This window comes from Lepisma saccharinum, chromosome 6, assembly GCF_977018435.1.
Source record: "Lepisma saccharinum chromosome 6, izLepSacc3.1, whole genome shotgun sequence".
Classification (NCBI taxonomy): Eukaryota; Metazoa; Arthropoda; class Insecta; order Zygentoma; family Lepismatidae; genus Lepisma; species Lepisma saccharinum.
Genome location: NC_139234.1, coordinates 24,878,414 through 24,892,721, shown reverse-complemented (window position 1 = coordinate 24,892,721; position 14,308 = coordinate 24,878,414). Strand labels below are relative to the sequence as shown.

Here is a 14,308-nt window from a genome sequence, read left to right as displayed (position 1 = left end):
TATTCTCAATATTCCATGACTTTCTCAGGTTTTGGGGTATATTTTAAATATACTTCTACTTTTTCAGGTTTTGGGGTATATTTTCAATATTTATGTCTGCTGGAACTCTGCTTGAATTTCAAAATAAATTTTAACACGAGTTGGGAATTACTGTACTTACCAGCAAATGGTACATCCCCAAGGAACTCCTCCACATTGTCCGTCGACACACTTTTGTCCGAGAGGGAGACACTACTGGACAGACTGCCGCTGGATGCGTCCAAGGATGGGAAGAAGTCCTCCTCCGTCTCTGTCTCGATGTCCCTGGACCTCCTCTTGTACTCCTGGGTGGGAGAAAAGCATATGAGCGACAGGACTTCCGAGCACAGCATGTTGAAAAAGACCCAGCCACCGCCCTGCAACCGAACTAAGCTTCTCCCTCCAACGTCCCTTTGATCGACGCGACGTGCATATCTACCGGAAAACACGATTGATGTTCCTGGGCCCCCAGTTCTACAGGTTAATTTCCAAACGCGTGCTGGCAGTTACGCAAGTAGAAGCGTGTAAACACGAGACCATGTTGGCTTACGATGCGCGGTTAATTAGCTGATGTTCCTCTGTTGCGACGTAAGGGCACCGAAGCCCGCACCACCAGCAAACACTCGTGATGTACAAACGCAATCTCCGGAATAAGCAAACGCAGTGCCCATCTGCAGCGGTCCGCTGGGCGTCCTCCATCCGAGTGCTGACCTTTAAATACCACCGTAGTAAATCTAAAGTTCATAGGAGAAGTGGTACGGAAGGTGACATTTGAAGGCAATTTTCTTTGTTGTCTTCTTATGGACGTGTTGTGCGCACAACACAAAGTGTTTCCATTGATTCTTCATTCATTAGGGTTCTTTGAAGCGCACAGCTACTTCAAAAATAGCAATGCAGCAATCATTTCATCTTTATTTCTTTCACATGGGGATTTCATTGTCAAGGATGGGACACACGGACTAACAACATTGTTAACATTAAAGCAAGTATTCTACTGATACTTAAGCAACATTTTTTTACAGTTTCTGTGCAATGAATTATGAAACGAAGCACTGTTGATTAAAAATAACTACCCTTAAAACACTTCCCCAGATTTATACCTATAAGTGAACACTTTTGTGACACGGGTGGGACAGACGAAACACTGCCTCTTTACTTAATACGATTTTTTTTCATTTCTGTGAAATTTCAAATTATGAAACATACATTACGACAAACAGAGAAGGTAATACCTTAAAGGTAAAACCTTTGAATATTATATTGATTGATTTGCAAAGATGGGGATGAGTGATGAAATTGTTGAATGGACACTCACAAACATCCATGCACAGGCCAGGATTCGAACCCGGTATCCCTGGCGTCGTATCGCGATTTGCTAACCACTCCACCACGGGGGCCGACTTTTGAATAATATAGGGGAGTTGAAAGGGAAATGCAACAGTTAAGGGAGAAATCAATTGAAGGGTTCGGGTGTAGAACATGGTAAGTGACATTTTGGTCATTTTTCAGTTACAAAGTAAAATGCGATATCCGTCAATTTTCGAGTGAAATTGCCATTTGCATTGGACTCAGTGAAGCCTTCTGAAAATTGGTAAACACAACAGGAAAACAATTTATCTACAGTGTAGCTTCTAATAATATTTTTTCATAATGAACTCAGAAATGACCAAAATGTCGCCATGTTATAAACCCGAGCCCTCAATTGTTATTTGTGTCACGGTTGGATGCAATGCAAAACAAAATTAAATCGAAAACTTAAAATAAACGAACCACATGTAAAATACCATCTACCTCCCAACTTAATTATGTACGTATAATACTTGAATTCTTATCCAAATTACAATTTTAGATTGTTGACTTAACAAGACAGAATAAAGCTAGAGCATTTAATTTAATTTCTAAAAATTGAGTTTCAGGCACACTTTGGCACGGAATGCCCCATATGGATGGTAATAATCACGAAATGGACGTAAATAGTGTGCAAATTAAACTGCAATGTACAGATGCAGGTTTGAACATCTCGCTTCTAATTGCTTGTCTGATTTGATTTACTTCGCTTATCTGCCATTTTTGGCTAACTGTGAAGATGAAATGTGATAAGATGTGATGGTTGAAGGGACATTCACAGACATATGGACGGCACAACAAGCGCCCCAAAGAGAATTATAGGGGTTGCGAGTCCACAAGCCAGACGGTCTCGTTAAGGGGTCACTCCGCTTTCACTTGTGGAGGCCAGTGAGTGCTCCATGCAGTGAAAGCATTCCGCATGTACACTGCACCTCAAGGTTGGCAACAAGCAAAGCAATAACGGGGGAGACAATTGGGTTGAAAGGTAAAATAAAAAGAAGACGCTCTCCTTTTCACGGAGTTTTGCCATGAATACGCCAACACATTGCATTCACAAATCGGCTCACGAGAGGTTTCCTGCTGCACGAACGCGGCCAACGAAGCCTCTCTCGCTCTCCTTCCCGCCCCTCTTACAACGCAACAGTACCGCTGCTCGCCCTGCGTTCCATAAAGAGAGCGTTATTCCGTAAACACATGTATAAACGTATAGGTAGTTCATTCTCTAACTACATCATATGCGCTCTGGAAATACTTTACAAGCAGTTATTCATGCACACACCCCAACAACTTCCCAACAAAGACGAAGATTATGGCACTTTGGAGCTAATTTACACCCCCTCTAAAAACGACCCTCTCCAATGGAAAATCCGTTTATAAGGAAGCAAAACTGTCTAAAATGAGTGCAAAACGATGGAATGAGTCGAACAGCTTATCTGTTCCTGAATTGGACACTCCTCACACAAAGTGGCACTCTTTATAGGGCTCAACAGTTGAGGTACGAGCCACTTTATCTGAACAGCAAGCGTGAGTGTATATGTTTTTCAAGACTCATAAAAACTATCCAAAATATAGCTTTTAAGAAAAAAATAATTCAATATTATATTATGAATATTACTTTCTTATATTAGCAGCACAAGGTTGTATGAGTGTTATTTTGAAAATTAAGAGGTGTGAGGCGTATTCTAAAATGGAGTGACCCACATTTGTACACCCCCCCCCCACACACACACACACACATATATATATATATATATATATATATATATATATATATATATATATATATATATATATATATATTAGTGTGTGCGCAGTGGCGTACCCATTTTGGAAAGGGGGTTACATACACTTTTTTTAGTAGTCAGCCCTAATTTTTCCATCTGTTTCAAAGAGGGGGGTGGTATGACCCCCACCAACCCCCCACCCCCTTGAGCAAGCCATTCTGTGTGTTTGTGTGTTAGGGGGAAAGGTACAAAGAAATACCTTATGAATAACAAGAATTACGAATACGCTGAAGACAAGGCCTTCAACCAGTGCCATTCGTAGTTAGGGTATCGTTTTCGCTTTTCAACCACAAGTCAGCCGACGTCAGAAGAATTGAGGCACGCTGCCCTGACTGAGAAAGAAGAAAACGAATGGGCATTTCAACGGATACATCACAAAGCCTTCCTCCGTACAGTTTTAAATATACCCGTCCTAAATACTCCTCTCTGCGTGAAACATCCCGTTGCGAGAAGAAACACGGCGAAATAAAATGCGAACAGCTAATCAGCTCGGTAACACAGAGGAAGGGGAAACAATGTTTAAAAAAAAAATGTGATGCTTCGCGCTGAGACACCTCCTCCTCTGCCCACATGCACGCATCCATTTCCGTTAAAAGAGATTGTTTTTCCTCAGAGCTGACAGCTACTTTCAGAGCAGAAGGTGCTGGTAATTATCACAACTGTCAAGGCACGAGACACGAGTCGGGAGGATAAACAACGCTTACGAATGTGCAAAACCACATTATCTCCGTTCCAACCCTTGCTAAATTTCTTTGGTAGCATGCTGGAAATGGATACTGTTTGAAAGTATAACAAAAACTTGGAAGGAAAGACAACGTACTTTCACTTCATTCAGTGACTGTTTTCTTGAGTTTCTTCACTGCGACCTCCAATTCTTTCCGCTTTTCGGCTTTACCCTTCATAACAGCGTACCATACACTGAATTTGATACCACGTATAAGCTGATATTCTTCTTCCCTGTCCCTCCCTTCTGCCTCCTCCATATTAACCATTCCCTGTGAATGCTTTAGTAAGCTGTTGTCAGTAGCACAACAATTTTGTTGCTCTTTCCCTCTTCACCTTTTCCAGTACAGTACTTTTCTTTCTTGGCCAACTATTACCAGACGTTTTTATTTCTTACTTTGTTAACTCCCTAGTTTCAATACCGCCCTCGGAATTGGTGTTCTTTGTGAGTGTTTCATCATCAGTTCTCTGAATGTTAGTGACAATGGTTCTACATTAGCATGTTAATTTGACATCATCCACTATCTAGTGCTTTAAACTATGTGTTAGAATAAGCATAGTTAAAGCACTAGAAGATTGGTTAATGCCAAATTCACATTGCATGCTAATTCCTTCATCAGTTTCGCCATATCATCTCATCCTCGTCGTTGCGATTAGCCAAAAGAAGCAGAAAAGCTACGTAAAATAAACAAATCTATTAATCAATCCGTTCATTTCATAGAATCCATTCTTCGCCATAATCACATTTCTAAACCCTGTAGTCAGGCACGTATCTAGAAATATATTTCGGGGTGAGTCCAAACCAAGTGTCTTATACTACTACTGCTACTACTACTACTACTACTAATAATAATAATGGTTTAAATTAAAATAATTATATTTAATTAAATATGTATATTAATTGATATTGTATTTTTATTACACGAGAAGGTAAAAAGACGCTATAAGAATAGATATAACAGCACGTATTCATTATCTCGCTTACATATAGTTTAGATCGCCAAAATTAAGAAAATTAATTTAAATTCATAAAGAATTGAATATATATTCTATAAACAAAAAAAAATTTAGATCCAGTTGACGAAAAGTCAAGTTCATGATACATATTTTATGCATATTATTTTAAGTAGTAGTGTGCATAAATCTTCTTTGGTACTGTATCTTGCCCTCGAATAAGTTCGGCTTCGGCAGAAGTAACCACCCATTAAACAATAAATGTGAAATAAGTATATTTTCAGTATTTGATTTTACCACTTGGCAAATCCTTCACTTTCGTAAATAGGTACGTCGCTTTTCCTCGCATCGTTCTTGCTTATAGTTTCAAATTTCAATGGAAGTCACTTATGGAACATTGCAATAACAAATATGTACGCTTCAGTGTCAAGAAGCTTCCTTATGTACATTCTGTGTATACAACCGGAGAAGGGGGGACACAGGGCCACGCGCGTCAAAGTCGAGAACACTAACTTTTAGGCTGTGGTAGCCATGACCTGACAGTTCAACTTACTCTCCTGCTTTATAGCTGAACTTCAACATTCGTCTGACTGTCCCATGGCCACAAATCAGACTTTTTCAAGTTCCGGTTAGCAGGCAAGGCAAAAACATGACTGTTCAACTCACTAAATTGACTGGGGGCAAGAAAGGATTATAAGCTCTTGCTGGATTTAATGCCATCCATTATACATACATTTATCACATGATAAGATGGACTGGATCGGTCTCCAAATACTGCCACGCCTGCCTCAAATTCTCATTAACTATTCTGCACCTCTAGTTCTGAAATACGATGTTCCTCCACAGCCCAAAGAGACGAGAATCTCCTGGTTTGTGACCAAACGTATTAAGCGGTAGACATCACCCAGGAATAATCTACGAAGCGTAAACCGTTAACAACCCGTTTCAATCGCAGAGAAATTGATGCTAATGTTCTTCTTGTGATTTCTCTAGTGGAAATCGCATCTACATTGAGTCTGTGAGCCTTCAAAAGGCACGACGAGTTTGTACACTCGGGCCTGGTGGAAAAATCTCAGGTACGTGCATCCCTTTTCGGTGCAGAAATGCTAACGATCGAATTCACGGTCGGGGAAACGTTAATAAATACTAAATTCTTCCCGCTGTTGATGCGCATCGCCACTTTCAACCAGTAAGCACTTTGCATATAAGGGGAATCAACTAGAGCGTGCTGTATTCGGAAACTTCGTCTGTGTCAAATAAGACCTGGAATATTTGCTTGTGTGGCAAGATGTGCCCCGTTGAAATGCAGGAAATTTAATCGGCGCACTTACACGGTAGGGGGTAATCGTGTTAACTTCAAATGGTTGAAGGGTTACGCGACATTCAAAGAGCCGGATGCTTTCCGGTTATCCACACGTGGAGAACTCCCAGCTTGCGTCATCAGTTTTCTGGCATCTGTCTCCAAGCGTGAGCCTTCAAAGCTATATTTGAAATTGACGACCTTATTTCCCACGGCATGGTTCATTTATATCGTTAGCGAGCGACTAGTGTTTAAGGTCAGAGCATTTTGAAGCTGACGGAGACAATCGTGTACTGTAATAAAGGAAAATATGGAGCATATATTTGTTCCGTTTAGTGATCACGGCGTTTCCTAATACACTGTGTATATTGAGAATGAGGAAAAAAGTTCTCTCTCATGTTTAGCATAATGGTATAAAAGTATCGAACAGATACCTTGTCGGATTCTCAATATTTAGTTGGCAATATCATCCCGGGTACAGGGTATCGAGGCGGACTGTTAAAAATTGAGACGAGAACAGACCGAGACTTATAGTCAGAGTCTCATCTTGTTCCAGACTTTGTCAAACTATAAATGTCTACAGACAGCTCATCTAATGACTTTCACCACGTCGCGCTATAACTAATAGTTACATGTGTATTTATAAAGTTATTTTTCTAATTTTCTATTCGTGATATCCTAATGCGACATGAATTCTTTCTGTATTCAGGATTTTTCAAATAATTAATTAAATAGCTTGCGGGTGGTTGTCCGATGTTAAGTTATAATATTCTGTTCAATGCGCTAAAAAAAACTGTTGTTAGTTCCTTTTAAAAGTCTCTCTTTTTAACACTTCTTGTATGTACTACATCGAGATTAGAAACGAGAATGAATGAGAGTGAAGTTTAGGTATCGAATCAAAACGAGGAAGAGACAGACATTTAAAACTCGAGAGAAAATGGAGAACGAAACAGGCTTTCTCATTAATCAAACGAGATACTGCCAAGTCTCGACTGGTTACCATCTTTCCCTGCCTGCATGAATTTTTCTTCCCTCTGGTTGGACGGGTGAATAAGTAGGATGAATGGATTAGAATGAAAAGATTAAAAACACAACACTTCCATGATATTTGCTCTTGTTTACAAATAAAATATACCATGTAATAAACGATTAGGAATATTAAACATTTCTACACATTGCATTTTTCAAGACGAACAGCACATTCCTTCTCATAGAAAGTGGAAAAGTCTCACAATTTTTTCATTCGAATATTATCGCATCCAAAAAAGTTGAAAGAGGAAAAAACTCACATATCATGTCCAGCACAATATGTAGTTCAGTGTAGTGTTCTTTTTTTTCAACCACATTGGGTCTAATGGTATGAACCAGAAATATGTGAAAATCGTCACTTGTAATATGAAAGAATGTGATGCTTCGGATTTTATTTATTCTGTTCTATGTGTGGATTCCAGGTAAAATAAAGGTAAAGTGCTCCCCTGTGCTTAGCACCACGCCAAGGCGTATAGTGGGTGTTGGGTAACGCCCCACATTTTCTTGATCCGGTCGTGAGTGGGGGTGATGTGATCAGCATCACGCCTCTGACCGCCTTTACCCCCAGGGTTTCCCCCAGGTACCCATGTCATTCAGTTAGAAAAGTTCCCGGATTTGAACCGGCCGGGGATCGAACCCGGGACCTTTAGCATGGTAGTCAGACGCGTTACCACCTCAGACCTCAGATACTGTATTGCTTCAAGTCTCGATAAGACGTTCGTGAATCCTTATTTTATTGTCGATACGGACTGCGCCCATATTATGCAATGGGAGCAGACGCACTCACTACAATCATGTGACTATAGTTATATTTGTAGGCTTAGTTTTGTTTGGTGGATCAAAATATATGAAATCATTTTCAATGTCCAGTGATGTTTTGAGAATTTCAGGAAGTAGAGAGACGACATCCCTCTTCCTATTATTACTTTATTTCCAGCACTGGCTGGAACTCAACACCAGATTGCATGGAGTCTTGGATTTCAATCACAATGACAATGGTCTTGAAGAGGATTTACAGTACAGCATTGATGCAGGTGAAGCACGTCACTTCTAATTTACAAAAGAGTTAAGTTTGTTCAAGGTGTTCATACATAACTACAAAAGCCATAAGACTCACCTGACTAAGAGGCCTGATCCTATCATGGATGCTCTTTTCAGCTTGAATGGCAGAAGGTGGTGGGTGGTCGGGCGTCGGAGGCTGCTTATAATGCGTGGGACTGAGAGGAAGGACAACCTTTTTCTTCTTCTTCGTGGGGACCTCTCCACCGGCGGATGAAGAAAGGATGGACGAGGGTTTGTCGGCATCCGGGGTGCTCGCCGGGCGCTTCTCGTCCAGCAGACTCTCCTCGGAGGACTTGAGGCGGATGTAGGCGCTGGAGACGAAGGTGGCGGTGGTACCGTCGACTGCCGCTTCAACTCTGTCGCCAGCAGATTCGACGCTCCCGGACTTCAGCTGCCGCGGTTCGTAGTTCTCGTACGCATTGTCGTTGTGCCTTCGGAGCTTCCGTCTCTGGTAGTTCCTGAAGGTGATCTCGGTCGGTGGCACCAGGATGTTGAAGGAACGGTCGACGTTCTCGTAAGCTGGTCTCCTCTCGTGTTCTCCTTCGTCTCCAGTGCCGTCGCTCTTCCGGTTGGCCTTCTTCAGGAACTCCATCGCCTGCTCGAAGTTCTCGTACGTCCCGAGCATGCTCTGGCGCATTTTCATGTCGACGTACTGATCAGGGTGGTCGGCGCTTCGACCTCGCCTCATCATCAGCTCCCGGTCGCGGATCATGGAGGGACGTATGGACGCGTCCTCCAGGTCTTGGCTTCGGTGCCCGCTGCGTGCCAGAAACAGATACTCGTACGCCCCTGTTGGTCCATCCAGCAGTTCGTGTGGCTGAAGATGCGTTGGGGACACGGATAGGTTTCTTCTTGGTGGTTTCTTAGGGGGTGTTGGCTGAAATGACAAAAATAATTGAAGCAATTTAACTATGTGAAAAAATAAGGCACAAGGTAAGAATATGATTAATTGAGCGGTTTTTCAAAGAAAACATTTAGAATACACTAAAAAATTGCTTATCCGAAACGACTTTCAGTGAACAAAAACATTTTTCGTAGATATAATCGGGGGTTTTAAAGGTCCATGAATTGTAATTAAATCCAATTCTCGTCCGGGAAAGAAAATCAGCAAGTGCAAATGGGTTCTAGACCGAAAATAACCTTTTTTGTTCAAAGTACTTCAATTCGGTCCAGGAACCTTTTCTTACGGATCAATTTAAATACGGTCCAGGAACCTTTTTCTCCGGAACAATTTAAATAAGGTCCAAGGTTTCGTACCGAAAGGAAACAATACGCAACTTAGGCCGAATTTCAATTATGCGAGAAAAAAGGTTGCGGTTTTGTTGCGGAACCCAATAGAATCCATTAGAATTTGAGTTCCTGGACCCTCAACAACCCTGGATATAATCATATATGTATATAAGAGTACACAAACAACTTCAAGAGATGTAGCCCCTATCACTGTAATAAACATTAGTTTGATTTTATTCACTGTAGTTGTTAATGTACGCTATATGTTTAATACATTATATTCCAAAACATGCGAAATTTCGTTATTCCAAACGGGTGCCGTTATATCAAACTTGGATACATTGATTTGGTTATTGTACGTCCCTCTTCTGCCACTTTCGGCTAATCGCGGTAACAAGGATGAATGGTGATTAGATGAAATTGATGAAACGACTATCACAACCACACATAGGCAGGACGCAAACTCCACAAGAGTATCCTAGTTGAGAGTAAAGGTGCCAGAGCCTCATTGGTCTGCAGCAATGCAGTCCTGGGTGTACTATGTATTTATTTATTTAATACGTCTTGTTTATCATGGCGAAGTGAAGGCTTTGAAGCCTTTTCCACAATTTAACCATGTTTACATAGACATTTTAGCATATGAAAATTAGAAAACAACATTTAAACTATTACATAAATGTAATAAAATGTTATCGTAACCAAGGACGTATTTAGGGCCCCCCGAAAGACTTACTGAGTACTAAAATGAAATAATGAAAATGATGAAATAATAAAATAATTAAAATTGAATAATGAAAATTTACTTGTTGTTTAATCGAGGGTTATTTATTTCTGCCTAATACATTCGAAGGCAAGGATTATATTGTAATCATACGACTTTGAATGACAGTACCAAAGATGATTTATGCAAGATTTATTAGTACTTATAATAATATGTATAAAATATTACCAGGAGCTTTATTTTTCTAACTGGACGTAACATTCTTTTTTGATATTCAATAAATATTAAATCCTTTATCTATTTGACATTAATTTCCTTGCCAGGGCATTTGCTTTTTTACAAATTCTGCAGACCTTAACTATACGTAGGCTTCATAATTAATAAGAGCTGTTATATCACCTACTAAATATAATATTAGTTAATTTGAATTTTTAAATAATACTATTGCAATAATTTAATATAATTATTAGGGCTAGGATTTTTATGACCTAAAAATCACCAAAATATGCAAAATAAAATATGCTCTTATGACCTAAAATTTCACAAAATATGCACTATAATTAAAAAAAATATGCCCTTATAATTGGGCTGTTCCAAACATCAATATCTAAATGCTGAGATATTTTCACATACGTACATAGTTCACTTCATGGGCCCTAAGTTGCAATGCACAACGAATACTTTCTCTAAATTTTCAAATAAAAATGAAAAAGATTTTGCTGCAGTAAAAAAAAAAAAAAAAAAAAAAACTCTCGACTAAACATGGGAGTAAGAACGAATCCACTCCGAAAATGACTGTACATTTCTTGAAAATGCAAAAATATTCTGAATATGACCGAAAATCCATCAAAATATGCTCCATCACGCAGAAATGGCCAAATATGCCATAATATGCCCTTAAAAAGCACCTTAATTTAATTAGTATCTTCATAATATGAATTTCTACATGTTTAGGAAACACATCACCCTTACCCAAAAAAATATGCCAAGTCATGAAAATCCTAGCCCTAATAATAATAATAATCATTATTATTTTGAGACACTTGGTTTGGACCCCCTCCGAAATACATTTCTAGATACGTGCCCGATCGTAACCATAAAACAAATCGCTAACTAAACATAAATTGGTCAGTCAGCAGCGACAAGTATAAAACTTTGTCCAGGGTAGAGAGCAGCAACTTTACAATTCAGACACCTTGTTTATTTTATTACAACGAGATTTTCAAAGGGAAAGTTTAGTTGCACGTGAGACTGAGAATGATTTTAGTGCATTGCTGAATTGTTAATTCTCACAATACAGACAGGGCGGTTCAGATGATAATTTTTTCATTCTTTCCTTATCCGAAATAAATGTTCTCAAACAAAATTTCTGGTCTTGATGTTTTGAGGAAAAAAAAAAGAAAAAAAAAGAGTTCATCTGCATAGCAGAGGTTGTATTTCGAAACACACGATGCACGCCGTAACAACCGTTCCTCGTTTTGGAACCAGCAGTCACACACGATAATTATCAACCTTCTAATTATAAAGGCCCTTGCCTAAAACACATGTAGAATCGCCTGGAAAAAAAGAAAAACACCGCCAAATAACCGACAGTGGGCGCAACTTTCGTTTCGTGGTGCTTTTGTTGTTATGCTGCTAAATGCTTACAGTTCTGGTGACAATTACGGTGGAATTAATTGCCAGTAGTGAGAGGTTAATTGTGTGTGGCGGACTGCCATTACCCAGTTGAGAGGTAGTTTCCTGCCGCGTGTTGCTCATTATGCCAGTACATGCGATTAAAAGCCAGGCAGCGGGTAAACACGCATGAGAAAATTGGTTCTAATTCTTGTGGGCGTGGCAGGAAGACGTCTGCATGGCAGAATGCACGCCCACAGCGGAATTGCAATCAGAATTGAAATGACAGGATTGGAACCGAGGAATTCCCCCCAGCAAATAGGCTTCTTGCTACAGTTTCGGTGAGGGATGGAATTTGCCGCTGCTGACAGCGCGATCATGAATATTCAAAGTGTAATCGCAATACTTGATGCTGGAGTGTTATTTTGATAGCAATAGAATAACATGAATTAGTGATATTATTAAAATTTGCCAGCTATTATTAAAATTAATCTTATCTTTAGTTAGTATTAAAGATACCTCAATGTGGTTTCAATCTTATATTGTCATTGAATATCGAAAGTTCAGCTTCATCATGAGCACGGTTGATCTACGATCTAAAAACAGAAAATATAAATTAAAACTCGATAAAAATCAGACAAAAGTTATTCTCGTTTTTGGCAGAGCTGGAAAACTCGCTCAAAAATAGTAACGCGACACAGTTTGCTTCCAACTAAGTAAGGCGTCACTGAAAAGTAGCTTCCGAAAGTACGGCGTCACCGTTATTACGCTTTTAAAAGTAAGACGACACTGTTACTTTGCTTCCAAAATTAAGGTGTCACCGTTATTTTGGTCTCAAAAGTAAGTCATTTTGTTTCCAAAAGTCATCGTTAGTTTGCTTACAAAAGACCGTTATTACGCTTTTAAAAGTAAGACGTCACTGTTACTTTGCTTCCAAAAGTAGGGCGTCACCGTTGCATTGCTTCCAAAAGTAAGGCGTTACCGTTACTTTCCTTCCAAAAGTAAGGCGTCATACTTTGCTCCCTAAATTAACGAACTACCGTTACTCTGTAATACAATAAGGACATTTAAAACAGGTTTCGTTTCGTAAATCAAGTTCCGAATTTATTAAGGTAACGGAAGTGCTGTTACAAATACTTATGTAATTTTGGTAACGCGTTACACGAGCTACGTTGATCCGCAACTCTAGTTTTAGGGCAATTTGCCTGTACATGAACCTTTCTATCTTCCCCTCATCTGCCAGATGAGCCGTAAGAAAAATATAAACCACGTTCATGTAGTGCAACGAAAGAAATATTGCTAGAAATTATGTAGTATGCCTTGCATTAAGCATTTTGCAAACATAACCGTTTCTTTGCATCAGTGTTGTGACCGTGCAAAGAGGAAAAAATACACCGAATTACCATTTTTGGGGTGAAAATGAAGAAAAAACAATCTTGCACATTTATAGCAAATCCTATTATGTTAGTTAATTCTAACATACCTCTAAGTAAAAGAAACCGGGGATTATTTGCATTGCAGGTACTTCTCTTTTGTATTGACGTACGTCTTTTAATATTTCATCAATATTCATGACAGTTTGTTCCTAAATTCTAGGAATCACATGTGTTGTATATAGGGGTAGACAACACTAAGAATAATTCAGGCGCCAGCTTACTCCCCCCCTCAAAATACGGGCCAAAAAAGCTATGATTTCAACTAACATAAGATATCAAATGTGGTCTTAAAACATATACTTTATTCATTAATACCAGATTGGATTAAAAGTAATTAATTCTCGCACCGGAGTGGCCTTCCTAAAGAAGGCTCAACTGGTAACAGCATAAATGCAATAGATTCTAATATATGCCGAGTCTACAAAACTGCTGCAGGCCAAGTTAATTATGCTGATTTAATGATACACGTGATACAGAAGACACAAATATATTTAAAAAACACTGTACTCGTTATTTAAAAAAAAATGATGGGAATTTCTGTAAGCGAACACCAAATATTGAAAAAAACTAAATTTAAAATTTCAGGCGCCATGGTGACCGAGTGTCCGGTATTTTTCTACCCCTGGTTTATATTCTTATCGTTCTGCATTTCTAACTGTGTTTGTAAACATGTCTACATTGTAGTCGTCGTGTCGATTTGTATTACGTGCTATAATATAAGTAAATTGTATGCTGACTGAAATTCATATCCATTATAAAATGTTGACTTATCCGAACTGGACTTAACGAAAGGGAACAAATGACGGATGAAGGTATAATTTTGTATCGCTTGGTTTCAATTTCTGTTATTTTGCGTTGCTTCTCTATATCTTGGGTTAATCTCGGTCGACAAAGGAGGATGAATGAGGACAAACAAAATTATACCTACATGCCGGACCAAGTGTTCGAACCTGAGATCTCTGGCTTCGTAGCGTGGTAGGCTGGCCCAGGGGGAAGTGAGAGGATGATTTGAGCAAAAGAATGAGAAGTGGAAGGTCAAAAGTACCATCCTAACATTCGCCCGGAGTTGCTGAAGAGAAGGGGAAAAAAA

At 39.3% G+C, this 14,308-nt stretch overlaps 1 protein-coding gene across 2 annotated transcripts in view; it reads right to left on the bottom strand.

Annotated features, from left to right (window-relative positions):
* LOC145988628 (ankyrin repeat and SAM domain-containing protein 1A-like) overlaps positions 1-14,308 on the bottom strand; it is a 200,706-nt gene that overhangs the window by 71,311 nt on the left and 115,087 nt on the right. For both annotated transcript variants that reach the window (XM_083123652.1, XM_083123653.1), the window contains exons 9-10: positions 8,273-9,094; positions 161-323 (exon numbers count right to left, since the gene is read on the bottom strand). In XM_083123652.1, coding sequence (XP_082979778.1) covers positions 161-323; positions 8,273-9,094 — 985 coding nt within the window. The remainder of the gene's footprint in view (positions 1-160; positions 324-8,272; positions 9,095-14,308) is intronic.